At 39.4% G+C, this 18,845-nt stretch overlaps 1 protein-coding gene across 1 annotated transcript in view; it reads left to right on the forward strand.

Annotated features, from left to right (window-relative positions):
* Positions 1-18,845, forward strand: part of atp2b4 (ATPase plasma membrane Ca2+ transporting 4) — a 111,530-nt gene that overhangs the window by 32,137 nt on the left and 60,548 nt on the right. The window contains 1 exon segment of the mRNA XM_058372830.1: positions 9,837-10,254. Within this exon segment, the coding sequence (XP_058228813.1) occupies positions 10,059-10,254 (196 nt within the window). The 5' untranslated portion in view covers positions 9,837-10,058.

Below are 18,845 nucleotides of genomic sequence, written 5' to 3' on the forward strand. Positions count from 1 at the left end.
AAAACCCTGCCTTAAACATTATCAAATCTTGTGGCTTTTGTATATGAAAAAAAAAAGGGGTACTAATCACTAGTTGTTAGCAAGCCGACGCAGTTTGTTTTTATTTCGTTTGCCACAGGGAATTCTTGACGGTCTGCTGCGCATCTGTGTTGCCTAAGCACTGGGTTGATACTCAAGAGCTCCATCTCTGTGGATTTTTAACACACACACACACCTGGCCCAAGCCGTGTTTGATAGAGGCCTTTCAGGGCAAATTCAATAGATGTTGCGCGCCGACATCAATTATTGCAAGTGCATCAGTGTATTTGATTCTCCTCTGATGACCTACTGCACTTTGAGTTTTCTTTTTTTTTTTTTTTTTTAACCGGTGCTTCCCTCTGTGAAAAACCTAAAAAAAAAAAAAATACAACACACATTAGAGACTGATGTCTTGCAGGATGCCTAGATGAGCAATTCAGGCTCGAAATGAAATGTGATGCCGGAAAACACGCTTGATTTCGGACATGTAAACACTCTGGACGTTTATTTATTTGTTTGTTTTTTTTTTTTTTTGCACCACCTGCGCAGCGTGGCTGGGTATTTCGACACTTTCCCCTTTTCTGCCGTGCCGCTTTAGCCTGCAACATTTAAAGTCGCCGATGTAGACGGATGAGTCATCTTGTAAAAGGAGCCGAGAGTAAATAAGGAAGGGGAGGGAGGTGGGGGGAGAGAGAGAAAGAGAAGGAGCAGAAAGGCCTTTCTTTTGTGCAGCCCCAGCGATGTGGAGGTGGATCCAGAGCCTTAAGACCCACCTTGGCATCGCCAGTGCAGGACTGCAGAGGAAACGCATGGGCTGATGATTTACATCTACTGCCTACGAGCTCCAGCTCATGCTCTTTAATCTGAGAGCAGCGCCTTCCTCTCGCTCATTCTTTTCTTTTCACTCCCCCGTCCCTCATCCTGCCCCCACACTTCATTCTGTCTCATTCAGTTCACGTTGCATTGCTGCCATCACTGTTTGCTGTACAGTATTATAGACTCCTTCGATTCCAATTAAGTTCGACTTAAATAAAATGGAAGGTACAGAACGCCAAAATCATTCTGTCTTCTATTTCCATGCTTGGAGCTATAAGGATAAGGGGAAAAATTGCACAGATCTCCATCATTTATCTCCATCTGTCCGTCCGTCCATCTTCTTTTTTTTTCCCTTCTTCTAGCAATAAAGAAGCTCAAACACAATATGAAACACGCCATAACTAGATACTAAAAAATCTATATATTTGGCCATCAGAAGAACAAATTCTTTAGCTAGACAGCAGAATTGAAGATGGACAGAGCTCAAAGCTCCAGATTGAAAGCGACTCTTTTGAGACTCTTGCAGCTTTCATGAGTTATAAGAAAAAAAATTAGGGAAAAAAACTGGTGCAAGTGTGCAAGCTGTCACATACAGTTGAGCTCATAAGTTTACATACAGCTTATTAATATTATACATTAATAATATATATATAACAAATATTAATGAAAAAAATAAAACTAAGTAATTAATAGGAATTACATTTTGTTTATTATGCACCACTGCCCTGAATAAGCTAGGCAAAAATATAGACCGAATACAATAATGTACAGAACACAGTAAAATAACCTGGATTTTCACAAATGAACCTGTTTACATTTATTGATCCACAGGACCACGATGCATTAAGAGCCAAGGGCACGTAAACTTTTGAACAGGATGATTGGTGTCAATTGTTATTGGTTTGTTTAAAAGATCTTATTTCTTTCTGTTCAATGCTACCCTTCAAAAGCTCTATAACATTCACAAGTTTCCCAGACGACCTTATAATGTACCCTGACCATCCTGTTCAAAAAACCCCCCCTCTCCCATGTTGTCTTCATGAGCATCAGTAAATATTTGCAGCTTTAGATTCACTTAACTTAGACTGTATGATTTCAGGTATTCTGTGTCTTGTGGACTAGATATAAACATTCGTTATGTTAAATAACTTATCCGGGACTAAACTAAATAAGAAATAAACTGCATTTTCTATGATTTAACTTCAAGACGCAAATGTAGCAAGATTATTTTTTTCAGGAAAACAATGCACATCTGTAATCACAACACGTCTTTCCAGCCTGAAATGGAAGCAAAACAGTCTGCTGCTGTTCCTGCACCACAGAGAGCCCTCCAGCCAAGTGGCAAAACATCCTCCTAATTCAGAAAGGGGAAAAAAAAAGTAAGAGCGAGCGAGTTCAGCAGTCTTGTAAGATTACTTGTCAAGTTGTACAAAAGTGATGGCGGTAACATCTCGGCCGAATTCTATAACAAGCTACGAAATAGACCTGTGAATAAAGAGCGCAAAATAAATGCAGACCACAGGGTCACATAAACAAGTCGCAGCTACTGTATGTCTGTAGCGTGATCATGTCCCGTCCTCCTATTCCTGGCTTTTAGACAAGAACTGAGATTTGAATCATTAATTCAAATTCCTGACAGAATTTGTCAGCCATATTGGGTTGTAGCTGCTCCAAATCAAATCGTGAACATCACGTTATGTCAATCCACGTCTTTAAAATGTGGCCGCAGAACCTTTTAATAATCTCATCATGATTAGAAATCCCTTTGAATCATATGAAGCGTAAAGATTTTCACTCCTCTATAAACACCCCTCTCTCTCTCTCTCTCTCTCTCTCTCTCTCTCTCTCTCTGTCTGTCTCTCTCTCTCATATCAGTCTGTTTCTCCTTCACACTTCCATCCTTCACAGTAAAACACCTTATACCATATACTTCCGTCACTGCAGAGAGCACAAAAGACCCTTGACCATCATTGTGTCCATCCAGAATAACAGAACAGAAAGTCCCCAGAATGCACCAGTCTTAATACCATGCCGTTGCTGTCGGATTATAGTGGAATACATGATTATAGAGTAGAGCAGACTCCATAATGGATGCTTTAGTACTGATCGCATGCTAGAGCTCATCCCTGTCATTCTGAATTGTTTTGCAGATCACAGATGTTTTAATATATACAGACCAAATACATAGGATTTTGCATATTAAACATTTTAAATATCTTATTAGATTATTTTCTTGTATTTATAGTCAAGCATTAAATAGCAGTATGTTCTTTTTTCCTCAAAGTTATTAAGTGAAGCAGCACAGTGGTTTCAGCTAGAAGTGGGCGGAGTCATTAGATTTCATCTTAAAAGCGGGTGGAGCCATGACATTTCAGCTAAAAGTGGGCGGGGTCATTATATTTCAGGTATCGATGATCAATATAATGACGTTATTGGTTACTTTTTCCCAGTTCATGTGTGCAAAGCCATGTGGAGTCAAAAACAGAATGTCTAGAGGCAAGCAAAAAATTACCTTTTGAAGGAAAATAAGAATTTTGTCGCTCTATTTAGGTAGAGCTGACACCAGGGCATTGTGGGTAATCTCGGAAACCATTAAGCAAAGTGAAACTAGACCGGCTTGAAGAAAGTCAACAATTAATGTGATTTTAAAGATTTTGTTAATTAGTTATGAGGATTAATTTATAAGGCATTCATGGTGGATTATCATTTTAACAGAATGACGTTGATGATTCAAGGCCCCAAAAAAGTCAGTTTAGGATCGTGTTTGTATCATATTCACTTATGTCTTTGTCAGTTTCTGAAAATGAATGATTGAAAATAAAATCCACTGAAACGAAAAGATTAAAACGGAAAGACATTTCAAATCAGTAAAACATCTTGGCTACACAAGTCTACACAAGCGCAGTGACTCGAGCTCGTCGCTCCTGCTTTTTAATCGCTGCTCAGAGTATGATGTCAGGTTTCTGCGGAGGCTCAGCAGCCTCAGATTGACGCATGAATATGCATGAAGAACTGTACGTGGGCAGCTCAGGCACTTCCCTCGCTCGCTCCACACTCCTCATCTGCCCTCATTGCACCAGCTCTGCGTCTCTACGTGGGCTTTCCAGCATTGCACGACTTTAACACACGACTGGCGCCAAAAGTTCACAGACAAGAGCGCGAGTTGTTCCCTGTGCAGCAGTAACACACCGTTAATTGAGAACATCGAAGCAGACTACAGAACCGAATCAAACAAATGTGTAATTAGAAAACAGACAAAAATGTTCTGCATGTTCATGGACTTTTTCATGTATACATTAGGCTTAAGGCTTGTTGTTGTTGGAGGTTGCTTTTTGCTTAGTCAAACCTGTAGCATGTTCCATATCATTTGCACGTATTCCTCTCACTGATTATTGATTTTTTTTTTTCATATGGTATATGCTGACCTGGGGAAATATAGGATTTATTGTGGTTTTATTGCTAGGAGACTGGCTGCCTGTGGTGGTCGCTTAGGTCCTGTTAGTTAGGGACCTGAAACACCCACACATTTACTCTTTTAGTGACCGAGGTTCCACTTTTATAATCTGGTGCCATCCTTTTATTTATTTATTTGTTTGTTTGTTTGTTTTATTTTATTTTATTTTTTTAAATCTCCACAATGCATCTTTAGAAGCTTTTGGAACCGTTTCCTACAGCATGCCTGTTCTCATCCTGACTACTTTCTTAGCCATTTTTTACACCTCATCCTTGTCTCCTGCCTCCTTCCACTTTTTTTTAAAACCATAATTGCTTCTATTAAAGTGTCATAATATAGCACAGATGGGGTACGGACATCAAGTCCCAGCGAGATGCCACTCCAGACCTCCGGGGCAAATGACTTCCCCCACTTAATTGCACTGTTTGATTTGCCTCCACATACTTAATTCACTCCGTCTAAAAGGTGCCTTGGTTTCTCGTTTATAAAATGACTCCTGAATCTTGCAGAATACACATACGATGCAGAACAGTCTCATTCATTCATTCATTCATACATTTATTTGTTTGTTTGTTCATGCTGGAATCCAGCTTGGTGATATCAGGTTGATTTAATGGTGAACACAAACGAGTCTGACTCAAGGAGATTATTGATTATAGTTATGGGAAATGAAAAGCTGTGTTAACCTGCACACTTTACCAAACAAGATCTAGGCATACCTGAAAAAAGGATAATATTTTAGATGAGAAGACATAAGGAAACCTGATGCTATGAAAAGAAATGTTGACATTATTTAAATGTATAGCGTTAAGGAGGTTGTACAGGCTAGTCAACTTGTCCAGCTTTGATAGTCAGATAAGATGAAGCCAATTCTACACTCAACTCTACAAGGCTATGCTAGGAAATGTTAATTATTTTCCTTTTGATTTCATGGTGTATTATCACACTGATATCACGTGTGCACAAATTCCCAATCCTGACCACTTCCAAAGAATTCCGCATCATCTGTTTTCTTGATTAAAATCCGCTGTGTCCTGCTCTGTCTGAAAGCGCTCTCAGAGCCGCCGGTTGCGCGTCACTATCCAATTCTGCTGCTTTAGAGTCAGATCAGTGTTACTGGGTGCTACTGAGGCCTGTGTAAAACATGGTGGAAAATCGCAGCCTCCATTCATCATTAAGCTACTGTGTAAGGAGCTTCTGTGCCTCACCGAGCATGCTCAGTTTCCAGATCCGCAATTCCAGCTAAGCCACCATCCTGTGCACTTCAGTGCATTTTGAACAGTCGGTACATCATTAAATTGATTGATAAAACAGTTTGATCATTCTGCACATTTCTAGGCTTTTTTTTTACACTAAAGCATTGAAGCTAGGGATTTAATTTAATGCAGTTCACTGCGTTATTCTCTGCAAAGTAAAATTACCTAATAATTGTAATGTCCAGCTTTTTTTTTTTTTTGCTTTCACTATGAAAGAGAGGAATAATCTACTACTTTTTTTCTGGTCAACTAGTAAAATTGATTAGTTGCTTTACTCTTTTGCTCCCCCTGCACCGTCCATTTATTTATTCTTACACATAAACACCTGGGAACTTCCGGTCCTTTTCTTCTCACTCTTTTTGTTTGTTTCTCATTTTTTATCGTTTCCCTTTTCCTCTGGCAGCTGGTGACATTTTCTCCGTACGACGCTGTTTTGTTCGCAGTACCTGACATTTCCATTACCCACGATTTACACACATCTGTTACATCAGACTAATGTGGGGGTTAAACTCAATCTGATCTAATCTGGCTGCCTCCATGCATCACGTCCACACAAACACGCACCCATCTGTTTTAATACGGAGGGAGATCTATCGAGCCGTAATGATGGCTATCTTCTTAAGACGTCGATGGTGGTGTATTCCCTGTGGTTTGATGTCAAGGGTCACGCAGAGGTCAGCGAATGCAATTTAGTTTGCTAGTTCATCATGGTTTCGAGTGGACTGCTATAGAATCAGATCTTCTCTCTCTCTCTCTCTCTCTCTCTCTCTCTCTCTCTTTCTCTCTGCTGCACTATTATACATTTTATCATTAGTCCTGAATTTCGTTAAAGCACCAAAATGCATTTTAGAGGCATTTTAACATTTTACAAACAGCCCATAAAGGGAGCGGATATTACAGCGATGTGAATAGAAATCCTCTTTATATTTTGGTGTAGATTGTTCAGTTTATTGCAGAATCCCCATTCTCCTACTCGTGTCTAATATGCATTAAAAGTATGTACTCTTGTTCAGAACTAAAAGTACATGCTTTGTAGTGTGTAAGAAATGAGTAAAACTTCCGGGACACAATAACATAAAAGAACGTTGTTGCTTAGTTACATACACTGTCTTCGTAAACTTTGTAAACACTCGTTGCATTTGAGCTTTTTTTTCATTTGTTATTCTTTATATAATTTTATAATTTCTACTGTATAATAATGTAGTATTTTTATTTCAATTATATTTACATTTAGACTTCTCGAAAATGTGGTGAAGCAAACCAGAACAAAGCTCCTCCTCCCTTATGCAAGGAGTTCACTGAAAATCTACCAAAAATAGTCGATACCTTCAACAGTGGTTACCTTCAGGATCCTCATTCCAATATACTGTAATTTGGGACACTATATACTCATAACGTACTGGTTTTGTAGCCAGTGTGTGAATATAGTGATGCCACTTTTTCCTCTTACACACTGATAGCAAAGCTGTGTATCTGAGATTGAGCTAAGACTGGAGTGATGCTAAGCGTGCATCCGATATCTACGGACATCTACTCTTACGGAATCCTATGGATATATGATCAGTATATGTGTGTAGTGTGAATACAATCCGCCATGTTGGCATTGTCATGTGACCTATGATGTCATGGTGATCGCAAAAGTTTACTCAAGTGCAGTTTAACCATAAGGAATAACATGTAATGCCTTTAGCATTTCAGCTTTTCCGCACCAGTCCCATTAGATTATGGGATAGCGCATTGTCTATTGGTTCCATACTGCAGATTGCCAGCAGTAGATTATTCATATATTTCTTGTATACTGTTTTAGGAATATTGAGAATCGTGACATGACGACTCCTTTAGTGTCTGCTGTATAATAGTGTAGGAGGAACATTAGGAAGCATTTTAAGTAATGTGCCTCTGCAAGCTTCTTTGGCTACGTTCATATAACTTGCTCCAGCGTGCTTGATGACAATTTGTGCCTTGTGCAAAATGCGTGTTATGTCAGTCAGCACACATTCAGGGAGTAAAACACATGAGCGGAAAAATCTTCATCTTTCATATCCTGCTCTCTGTAAAGTTTCCATGTGGTGTCCCATCTGACAACATCCGAGATGGGGTGGTATAGATTATTTTACAGCGTAATTAGGTTTGGGAATTGATGTCACATGGCACTGTATTAGTGGATTGTTCTGTTATTTGGGAAGGGTTACTTCCCCATTTCCGTGCTTCAGACAATCACACAATACGAGCGCTCAAAGAGATTTACGGTTTCTTCCAGACGAATGCCAGTAATGATTTAACAATTAATGATTTAATGATTCAATTAATTTTCTTAATGACTTGCTTATCATGGATCCATACAAGCTTCCAAACACAGAAGACTAAGGATCGACCTGATCTATGTGCTGATGGCCGACCTCCTCTTATAGCTCCAGACTTACTGTTCTTTTTAGCAATTTAAAAGTATAGTTTATGCATAAATTGATAACACAGGAGCTGCAGCTGCACAAGAATGTGATAACACAGTTGTTGAAAGCAGTGTGTGCAGTTACATATACCGTGTCTTTGTCGTTATCGTAACCCAAACCTGTTTCCTGCTAATCAAAATAAAGCACTAAATTACACTTGCTTGGCAGGTATTAAATAAATACATAGTGGGATTTGATTCTAGTTTTTTCCCACTTCCATAAAACCTATGCACAAGACAAAACATGCTCTGGTTTTCTCTAGAATTTTGGAAGATAATGATAGACCATGAACGTGAATGAGAGGTGAGATGTGAATGGTGTGGGAAACCCAGCATTATTATTATTTTACTGGATGTTTATAACAGCATACATACCAAATCCTTTATTCTAAGTGTACAGAAATCTAATCAAGTTCAAAATCGATCATTAAAAATGTGTTTTGGTTGGTAGGTAGATTTCACAACTTTCACAACAGTTTTCCCATAAGACACACACACACTCTCACACACACAAAAAGAGAAAGAGACAGAGAGGGATCGTCATCTCGAAAAAATAAACAAAAACCACAGGATACAGATGTTTAATTGAGGATATAAATGATTACTGTGTCCAAAACATACAACAATACATGAATGCTTATTTTCTCACTTATTGTAATCCGAGGTTAAGTACAGCATCGTCAATGTGTTTATACTAGCTGTAGCTTTGCAGTAGATAACTCTGGCAATCAATTTAGGATTCTAATTTTTTAAACCACCTCTGATTCCTCTCTTCAGACAGCGCTTTCTGCTCTCTTCCACATACATGAGCTCACAGATGTGCACAAGTAGATAATAGTGGTGCTGTGATTGGGTGATGGGGATTGCAGACTCTGTCCTGTCAGAGAGTACGACGGGTTTGCGGTCATCTTTGTCAGTGGAACGTGATCTCTGGACTAAAAAGCTTTTCAGTTGCTGGAAATGTAAAAGCTTTTTAAAAGCAAGCTCCTTGTTAGAAGATTTTTTTAATCATTTTTGCATTAACCCCAAGTGAGAACTTGCCTCATTCCAGGCTGGTTTTTAATCATCCCCCAGTTGTTAATTTACAGTTGTGGAAGCGTGTGAGTGTTTTTTTTTGTTTTTTTTTTTTAAGTGGACCCACTGGAGCTGGACCTCTATCTCCTATGAACACAGAGCTCTTATCTCGACCACTGGCAGAACTCGTACTGCAAGCTTAATTGAAGACCAAAACCCTATTTAACCCCCTTTCTCTCTCTCTCTCTCTCTCTCTCTCTCTCTCACCCCCTCTCTCTCTCTCACCCCCCTCCTCCGCTTTACCTTTCTTTCTCATTTCTCTTGTTCTCATTCTCTTTTCTGGCTCAGTTCACTCATGCAAAAAGAACTGGGTTGTTGAGTGGCAGTAAAACAGTGAAGCAAATGACTTCTCTTCTCTTTCCCCATGCCAAAACCGGGGATTACAAAGAGATTCATCATTTATGTATGACCATAACAAAATAGAACTGAAAATGCCATGGAATTTGCAAGTGCTTTTATTTTTCTTCCTCAGACTTTCTGAAATCCATTTCTGTTCTTTCCTTGGACAGAAAGTTATTTATTCTTTATATAAGAAATTCTGACTGATAGAAGTATGCGAAAGAGATGTTGAAAGGTTCCAGGTTTTTATTTCATAATGGATTTTATTGTCAGTTCAAGAAATAAAACCCAAGCCTTGCTCATACTGGGACTCGATGGTGTCAGCGTTTCCTTTCAGATCTCTTGCATACTTTTCATTACAGTTTTGGCAACGATGGCATTGTTGAGTTGCTTCACAATCCAATGTTTTTTTTTGTTGTTTTTTTTGCAGATACTCGAAGCTGAAGGAAACCCACATTTGAAGATGTGGTAACATGCTCACCGTGGACAGCTGTTCTCTTCAGAGCTTCTTCCTCTAATGGTTCTCTTCCCTCAGATCTTGAAAACTGGTCAGAGAACCGCCAATCTTTGAAAGCATTCCTGCTAAGTGAAGTCTTACTCATTGTGACCCGGTCTAGTCGAAGCGTCAGAACGCCAGCCAGAGACAGAAAACATGGCTAACAACACTGCGGACCACCCACCTGGGAACTCTGTGGCTGAAGGCAATCATGATGGGGACTTTGGCTGCACAGTGATGGATCTCCGGGAACTGATGGAGCTCAGGAGTGCAGAGGCGGTCAACAAGATCAGAGATGTCTATGGAGACGTGCAGGGGATCTGCCGTAGGCTGAAAACTTCTCCTATTGAAGGTGAGACTACACACACACACACACACACACAGCTACAGTCAAGCAAGAAATTGGAAGTAGATTAAGGAATATTTCCAAACAGTTATTGTGCAAATTTGAAAGGAAATTCCAAAAAAAGACTTTTATGACATTTTGGCAGATGGCAAATTACATTCAGCTCATTTATACAAACGAGCAGTTGAGCATTAAAGCCCTTGCTGAATGGTGGCTTGGCAGAGCTGGGATTTAAGCTCATAACCTTCTGATCATCAGCCCAACATCTAAACTACTGAGCTACCATCATCCCCCTGTTTTTAAAGGCAGATCATTCATTGCCATTAACTTTCATCACAGATCCTTTAAAACTTTTTTTTTGCTACATGGAACCTCTTGCATCTTTGCAGTTTAAGCCCCAGAAGTGACAGCACATGCACAGCGATTTCCAACTTCTGCATACCATCTGCAGCTCTCATATGAAGCGTTCAATATGTTTGTCACCGGATCAGCAAATACAGTGTTCTACATGTATGTACTGACAGATTAATATAAACGTACCAGAATGGGGTGGGATCACAGAAAGTTCACGAATCCAATCAGATTTTCACTAAACTTCAGGGGCAGTTAGTGTGTGCTATTACACCAGGGCTACAGGCTGTAATATTGAGCTGACATTCAGCAAAGCTTTCGCTGTGTCTAATATTTTTGTTATTTATTTCACCACATTACATCTCTCAAGCACGTACACAATACACGCTGCTGCCGACTGGAGCGACGTTTCATTGCTGTGGAAAAATGATTCTAATATCCTGTAATATGGATACATTTCCTTTGTTTTGGCCTTTGAGCCAAACCGCAACTGTTTTTGACCTTTGTTTTTTTTTTTGTCTTTCAACCCTGTATAGCAGCGGATACATTTAAAATGTGTTGCCGTATAGATAGGGAGGAAAATGATATCCGTTCTGATTGTTTTGTAACCCAGCTACAACACATCCAGATCGGTGAGCGAGCTGATTTACCTCCTGCAGCTGCTGTTTTCTATACAATAGAAATGCAGCATTCTTGCATGCAAGAGGAAGTACTTTGTGTTATGCCAGCCTCTGCATGCTCAGTGCTGTAACCCAACGTATAAAAGCTTTTTTTTGGTGCTTCATCTTTGTTGCCGTTCATTGTGTAAAACTGTGGAAACTATGCAAACTGTATAGATGGCATGTGCTCATGTGCCTCCACCACCAACATTTTGGTCACCTTCCAGTTTCCTATCCACCTACTAGCTCTGCCCTATGATTCGACATCAACCAACCAGCGACGGGTTAGTTCGACATGTTCTTCCTTGAGACACACGAAAGCATTCAGCCACATCTTTTCGAACAAATAACATACAATATAACACACAGAAGATCTATCCTTTTCTACATACATGAGCTTACAGATGCCCCTAAATGGCTGATTGACAGGGGAGAGAATGTATGTCATCACTCACACCGACACGGCCAATTCTGCTCCCTTAGTTCCTGACGACAGACTCAAATAATGCTTTTCTGTTTTGGAATCATGACAATAATATCCACTGGTGGAACACAACACGAGGTCTGTCAAGACATTATTTGCCAAGGCTGGTTTGGAAGCGCTCCTGCACACAGCCCTGACCTCAACACCTTCGGGGTGAATCGAACCACCGACTGCATGCCAGTCCTCCTTACCCCAACATCAGTGCCTGAACTCGCTAAAGCTTTTGTGGCTGAACGGCAACATTCCAAAGTCTAGTGGAAAGCTTTCCCAGTAGAGTGGAAGCTGTTGTAGTAGCAAAGAAGGGGCCAAATCTGTATTAATGCCACACTTTTGGAACAGGATTTTTAACAAGCACATTATACTGAACATATAGAGGATGTACTCTTGATGGTAGCACCTGAGTGACAAGGAAGGGTTTTTTCAGAGGTAAAAAAAAAAAAAATCTACATTTACATTTTCAGTCTTTCTATGTTGGTGCTCTTGTGTGTCCCACACGATCATCCCATCCCTTGCTCAAGCAAGCTAGCAAATGGTTGCTGCGGCATCATCTGCATCAGTCCACAGTGCTAAAGGGGTTGAGACTTACAGAAAGCCTCAATGCTGTAGCAGCTGATGAGTTGCACCAAAGGAAGTGTCCAATTATTGAGCTCACTGACTTATTCTAGTGCCTTAAGTAGCATTTGATGGCTTGATGATTTTGCTCACAGTATGCCTTCTAGCTATTTGCTGCTCGAACTTCAGCTCGAGTGGCAGATTATAGATGGGAATTAATCTTCTTGCTTAACGTCGGCAGTCTAGAAGGTTCATTGCCGATGTCTGCAGTGTTGTCCGAGGTGTAGCCTGTAGGACTAGTAGCGAAAGCTGTAAGCGCTAATGGTCCAGCCGAACATAATGGAGCATCAACGGATTGATCTTGATGTCCTTAAAGAGCCAGAAGCAAGAAGCCTTCAGTGCAGCCACACATGAACATGTCACACTTATTTTTTCCACGTTAATATTTCAGACCCAATGCACTTGGAAAACTTTTGGCACAGCACTATTTAGCAGCTGTAGCCGAAACTGGTGGCTCTTTAGCCTGAGGGGAACAAGGTTGTGTTGGAGAACTGAAGCATTCCTCACTATTTCAACTTATGGCCTCAGTAGTCCTTTCCAGCATTGAAATTTCTTCCATGCCATCTTCCTAATTACTTCATAGATCATTGCTCTGGTTCCATTTAGTAATCAAGGGACAGCTATACTGACGCTCTGCACACAAGATATTACTCATTTTAATGAAGGTACCGTAATTATGTTTTCTATTCCACCCTTAGGGGAGTGGGTGGAAAATACAATGTTTCAGCCAAATTAGATAAGTGTTTAGATTCTCAGGTCGATCTTGAAGAAACTTTGTCTTGGAAGGCAGCATTTTGCGCTGTGTTTATGCATAAACGATATTCAGGTTCTGGGTGTTTCTATGGGCAGATATTGATCAGGAAGTTATCCCTGAAAAATATTTGATGGGTTATTAACTGTTTGGGTGTAGTAGATGGTGTGGGAATCATTAGATCTTATAGTGGTGCTCTGTGTACTTGACGGAACTGTAGCTGTGTTTGTTTTCCGTTGTTAGCTGGTGGGGAAAAACAGTTGTTGGTTTAATAAAAGTTTATTCTACTTCTTTTGAGATTAAGATAGTTATATTGTATTGCCATATTGCCCAGTGAAGTATAAACTTACTGTCTGGTTCTCAATGAGAATGCACTGTATTTTGCCCCATAGTGTCTGGAAGTCCAGTGGAAATCTGGTCTACTTGGTCACCTACTGTAAATACATTGAAACAGTTGATTAAAGGATCTTTTACTTGATCCCATGACCAAGCTACATACTACTTCATAAATTCTAGATGCAAATTTTTGTTAGTATTCCCAAAAAAAGGTCTCTACAAGGGGTCCAATAACTCTCCGTACACAGGGGACTGTGTAAACAAGCACCATGCCCGTTGCTCCTTCATGAGTGGGCTGTTCATCGTTGCCCACTTCTCAGCTGGTCCACAACACTTCTAACCTTTTTTGTTATTTGTAATTTGTTATTAAGATTGGCAACAGTGACATGTGATATTGCCACATTTCCTGCCACATTCATTTCAATTAAATTTTATTTGTATAGCACTGTTTATACCTAATCAGCAAGGAAAAACTCCCTGAGACAATGAGTAAGAAACCTTGAGAGGAGCCAGACTCCAATGGCAAGGCATTCCTCATCTGGGTGACTCTGTATAGTGAGATTTATGAATAATTGTATATATTCAAGTGGAATAGTGCAACCAGGAACCTTATAAGTATGAGCATCAGCTGAATTTCTGAATTCGTTATAGATTTAACATCAATCCCTTCCTGCCAAAAGCATCAAAAGTTCAATCATGGAGAACCGAACGCAAAACCGACCGCAGCAGCTTCCCAATCCAGCCATAAGAATGATTGCAATATGTTCTAAATATATCAGTTATTCTTTAAAGCTATCAAAAATAATATATGCTATGTATGAAAAATTATGTAAGAAAATGAAAAAAAGTGTTCCTTTATGTTTGTTTCAAAAACATAAGGTTTAACAACAAAATGGCAGGAAAACTGTAATGTTTTGAACTCCAGGGATATTTTTTTGAATGACATAAAAAAAAGTAACCAACACTGAAAATTAGGGAAATTCTGTTTCCATGGATTCCATAGAAAATGTTGGTATGCTTCCAGAGAAGCACTTGTTTTAAAAAATCATGCCTACTCCTCTAATATCAGAAAGTATATTGTGACTGAATTTATGGCAATGTTGATATAGTCCAGCCTGACATCACTACATATTCATCTCGAATGCTTCTGCCTTTGTTGAATATGTGCGAATGTGCGACAGCTGGCTCATAGTCGCTGAATTTTGCACCGAAACCAGGTGGCTCTATAAATAGAGATTAAGAGTGATTTATGAGTCATCATTAGGGCTGTCATGAGCTGCATAAAGGCGGTTTGATCGCGGGTGCAGAAGGTTTTTTATTATAAAGGAAAGAACGGCAATTTCAAACCCAGGATGAGGATATTTTTCAGTTTATAATGCGTCACCTTGATATCTTAGTCACCATCTGTAAATGTCAGAGTGGCAGAATGTAACCTTACCATGGTGTCATTGGGAAAACTGCTTTCACGTCGCGGCACACAGCCAACGTTTGACCGTCAGTGAAAGAGTACAGTTCATACTCCCCTGGTGTGCAGTTTCCTCTGGCAAAAAAGGGGAAATAGGACGTGATAAGGCATGTATTCTGGCCTTCATTGCATCCCTCCTGTGAGCTGCTAGGATTATTAAGACTAAGCGAGTATAGATCGAACAAGATAGGAAGCAGTGCTTCAGATAGATAGCGCTTCTATTCTTTTATACTCCCTTACTGTAATATAGTCGGCTCTGGGCTGGGATCGATGATGATCACACAATGCTTTTATCCAAAGTTTCAAGAAATGGCTCTGTTTTTGTGGGTTATCAAAATACAAACGATAGCTTGAAATGGAAAAGTTAATCTAGAATGTCTTTATTGTCTTTTGTACAGTATAATGTCAGAGATTGTTGTTAGCTTTTGTTTAGTCTTAGCCACTTTCACATTGATCACAGGAATAGACAAATAATACATTTATTAGCTTTTCCACAAAGCTCCACTGTGTGAACACAATATAATAATGTACAGTGAGATAGCTAGCTAGTTAAGCACACTAAAGGAAGCCGAAAGGACGACTGTGTGTAACTGTATATTATTAGAATATCAAAAAGGCAGCGTCATGATGTCCAGTATTTTGCCAACCTTTGTCCTTATTCGAGCCTAGCTAGCACTTTTATTTTCTTTCCATATGTTTGAACTGGAGATGAGTGCACAGTTTTGTGCTGCTCTTTATTTTGCTCTGATGCTTCAGCATATCCAGATATCTGTGTCTTGCTTGATTCTAAAATTATCGGTCACTGAAATGTAGAAAAATCCTTCCACTGGCAACCTGTAAGCACATGAGTTGATTCGGAAAAGATGCCACTAGCTACAGCATCATGGTAAAGCAGACCATCAAGATTACCATAGCTGCATAACAAATGGTACCAAAAAACATACACGTGTGAAGTTTATTCCCCTATCCAGAGTGAATTACCAAACCTTTGAAAAAGGTCCAATAATACAAAGCGCCTAGAGAATCTGCAATGATTTGTGACTTGAGAGAAAACTGGTCATTTGTTCAAGTGCTTCAGTTGCCTAGGTGGCGACAAAAAGGTCATTTTAAACACAAGGGCCTAAACAGTGAGTAAGTTAGTTCAGAAGTAATACTATCAGTAATGAAAAGGGCAAATTTCTCCTCCTCAGCTTCGGTGCATAAATAATACACCTGCACAGCGTCCTGAAACTGAAGACCTGAGTTGTAAAGGTGAGTTCTGAAGTTGATTCGGAAGTCAATAGTGTGACCCCCAACAGGGGAAGTTTCAGCAGGGGAAGGGTTGATGCCATTTTTAGAACAAATACACACAAACACACAGTGTCTAACCCCGGGGGGTTGTGTACATGCTACAGAAATGCTTTATTATGTGTTGGAAATTCTTCTACTTCCCTGACCTTGACCTCTCCCATTTATCGAAATTGAAATTTCTCCCAAGACAGCAAGGAGCAGTGAGGAGCTTTCTCTCCATCTTCTGCTGTGAAATCTGATAGCTCAGGGCTGTGTGTGTGTGGGTGTGTGTGTGGGTGTGTATGTGCGTGCGCGCTGAGGTGTGGTTTTATATTGTGTATGTATGAGAACATGATGTCAACTTGAAGGCTAAGCACATCAGTCTCCTCAGATAATTTCAGGCAGTATGGGTAGAAGAGGCTCTGGTAAAGGGTGAGGATTAGGCAAGGTCCAGTCCCAGCCAGAAGATCACAGTAATAGTTATTTGTGTGTGTGTGTGTGTGTGTGTGTGTTTTGTTTGTATTGAAAAATAAGATCATTGTTCAAAATTGCCTTAGCGTCCTCTGAGCTTCTTCTTCCGAGTTCTCAAATATGTGACTAGAGGCTTTCTTTCTTTTCTTTTCTTTCCTTTCCTTCCTTTTTTTCTTTAAATCTAATAAACCTCATTTTGCTAGAAATACATTTCCTTTTGTTTACCTGAATTTTCCCCTGGTGGCTTGTTTTCGCAGCGTAATGGCCAGTTACCACCCTCAATAAAGGGAGAGCTAAAAATATTCCCACAAAAAGCACCCCTCAAGCACTTTCTATTCTCAGACTTTCTAAAAGTCGGACTGGTCCATATGTTGTTCTCATCTCCTGGTAGTCCAGGCAGGACGGCCATATTTAGAATTCAAACCTCATTTACAGCCAACAGGAGCTACATGTTTCTGCATTTTCCTGGTTGTTAGGAAGCAGGACGAGGTGGACGGATGTTTTGGAAAAAAGGATTTCGAACCAGTAGTAAAGCTAATGAGTTCTAGGTGCATACATATTTTGTTTTTTTTTTGCTTACATGGTCAGGATTTTTGAAACAGTTAAAAATGTTTTATTACTGAATAAAAAATAATGATTACATTAATGTGTCTAAGTGTACAAGTTACAAAGCATGACGTGATATAACAATTTAATCACAACACAGGTTTTCCACTGCCACAATATCCGGTGCTGTTAGGTTTTATCAGATATGGCTTTCTTGCCTCAGCCAGGTTTTGTGTAGAAGCTCTGCACTTTAACATTGGCGGACTCCGGTACGTGTTATTATTTTTAAAAAAGTGTTAAATCTTTTTTTCTCTCTAGTAAAAGAGTATAAAAGCATACACAAGTGAAACGGCATGTGAAACGCTGTGCATGGTTATTTTGAAGTCTCCGATGATAACTAACACCACCTGGAAGCCCCGCCTCCCTTTCCCCCCACATCTCACATGCTGTGGACTGGACTCGCAGGACTCTTTCATGTTCTGTCATGTAAATGGAGTTTATTCATGTGAAATCGAACAAGCAAAATAGCTAACATCAGAAAAGTATCTTTAATGTAAATAAATTATATTTATAAAGGATGGCATCCAAAATTTTTAGACAAAAAAGACCCCCCCCCCCTTTTTTATTAAATGCTGGCAGAAGGCAGCATAATTATCAAACCAGAGAGGAAAGAATTAAACATAGTTAAAATGCACACATTGAAAAAAAAAAGATGATGATGGTGACCTTTAAGTTGAGCAGGAGAAAAAAAAACTTTACCGAGACCATTAGGCTTTTCTGAATGCTATAGATTAAAAGCAGGCTTTTAAAATAGATTAAAATGTGGTAATGGAAGAGGCGGAGCTGATGTGGAGGGGGAGGCTGATCCAGAGCGTGGCCGAGAAAGCTATAATGTCTCACTTAGCCATTAAACATGGACCTGGGACATTAAGTAAGAGAAGTAGAAAGGGATTGATTATTTATTTATTTATTTATTTATTTATTTATTTATTTATTTCCTGTGCCATTCTGTGATTGTGTTTTTGTGATAGGTCTTTTATTATTATTATTATTATTATTATTTTTATTATTAATGAAGTAATCAATTTATTTATTTATTAATTTTTTTTATTTTTTTTTATTTTTTTGATGATTCACTTCCTTCAGCAATTCCAACCAACACATGCACTCAAATGTTGGCCTGTTTTCTTCTTCTTCTTCTTCTTCTTCTTCTTCTTCTTCTTCCTCCTCTTGTTTTTAATCATTTCCTGTACCAGTCAGTGTTCACATGCATTCAAATGTTGGTCTGGGTTGTTTGTTTGTTTTGGGTTTTTGTCTTTTTCTGCACCAATCAGTGTTGAAAAGCATTTGAATGCCAGGCTGGGTTTTTAATCATTTATTGATTGGTTGATTAGTTGATTGGCAGTTTACTTAATCGCTTATAAATCCTCACTGCAGCTGAGTTTTTGCAGTTGCTGCTGCTGCCAGGCGCTTCCCGTCTGCACAGCTGACAGGGTGTCTCCTCTTACTCTCCTTAAAGCTAAAATAGCAGAAATTCCTTTTCTGCTGTCTTTTTTTTTCCTGGTCGATCAAATCATTTATCACGATTATGTTAAGTGGTAAACTTTGAGCCTGGAGAAATTGCTCACACGAGCATGTCATTAATTCTGCCTC

The sequence above is a fragment of the Hemibagrus wyckioides genome, linkage group LG21 (assembly GCF_019097595.1).
Source record: "Hemibagrus wyckioides isolate EC202008001 linkage group LG21, SWU_Hwy_1.0, whole genome shotgun sequence".
Classification (NCBI taxonomy): Eukaryota; Metazoa; Chordata; class Actinopteri; order Siluriformes; family Bagridae; genus Hemibagrus; species Hemibagrus wyckioides.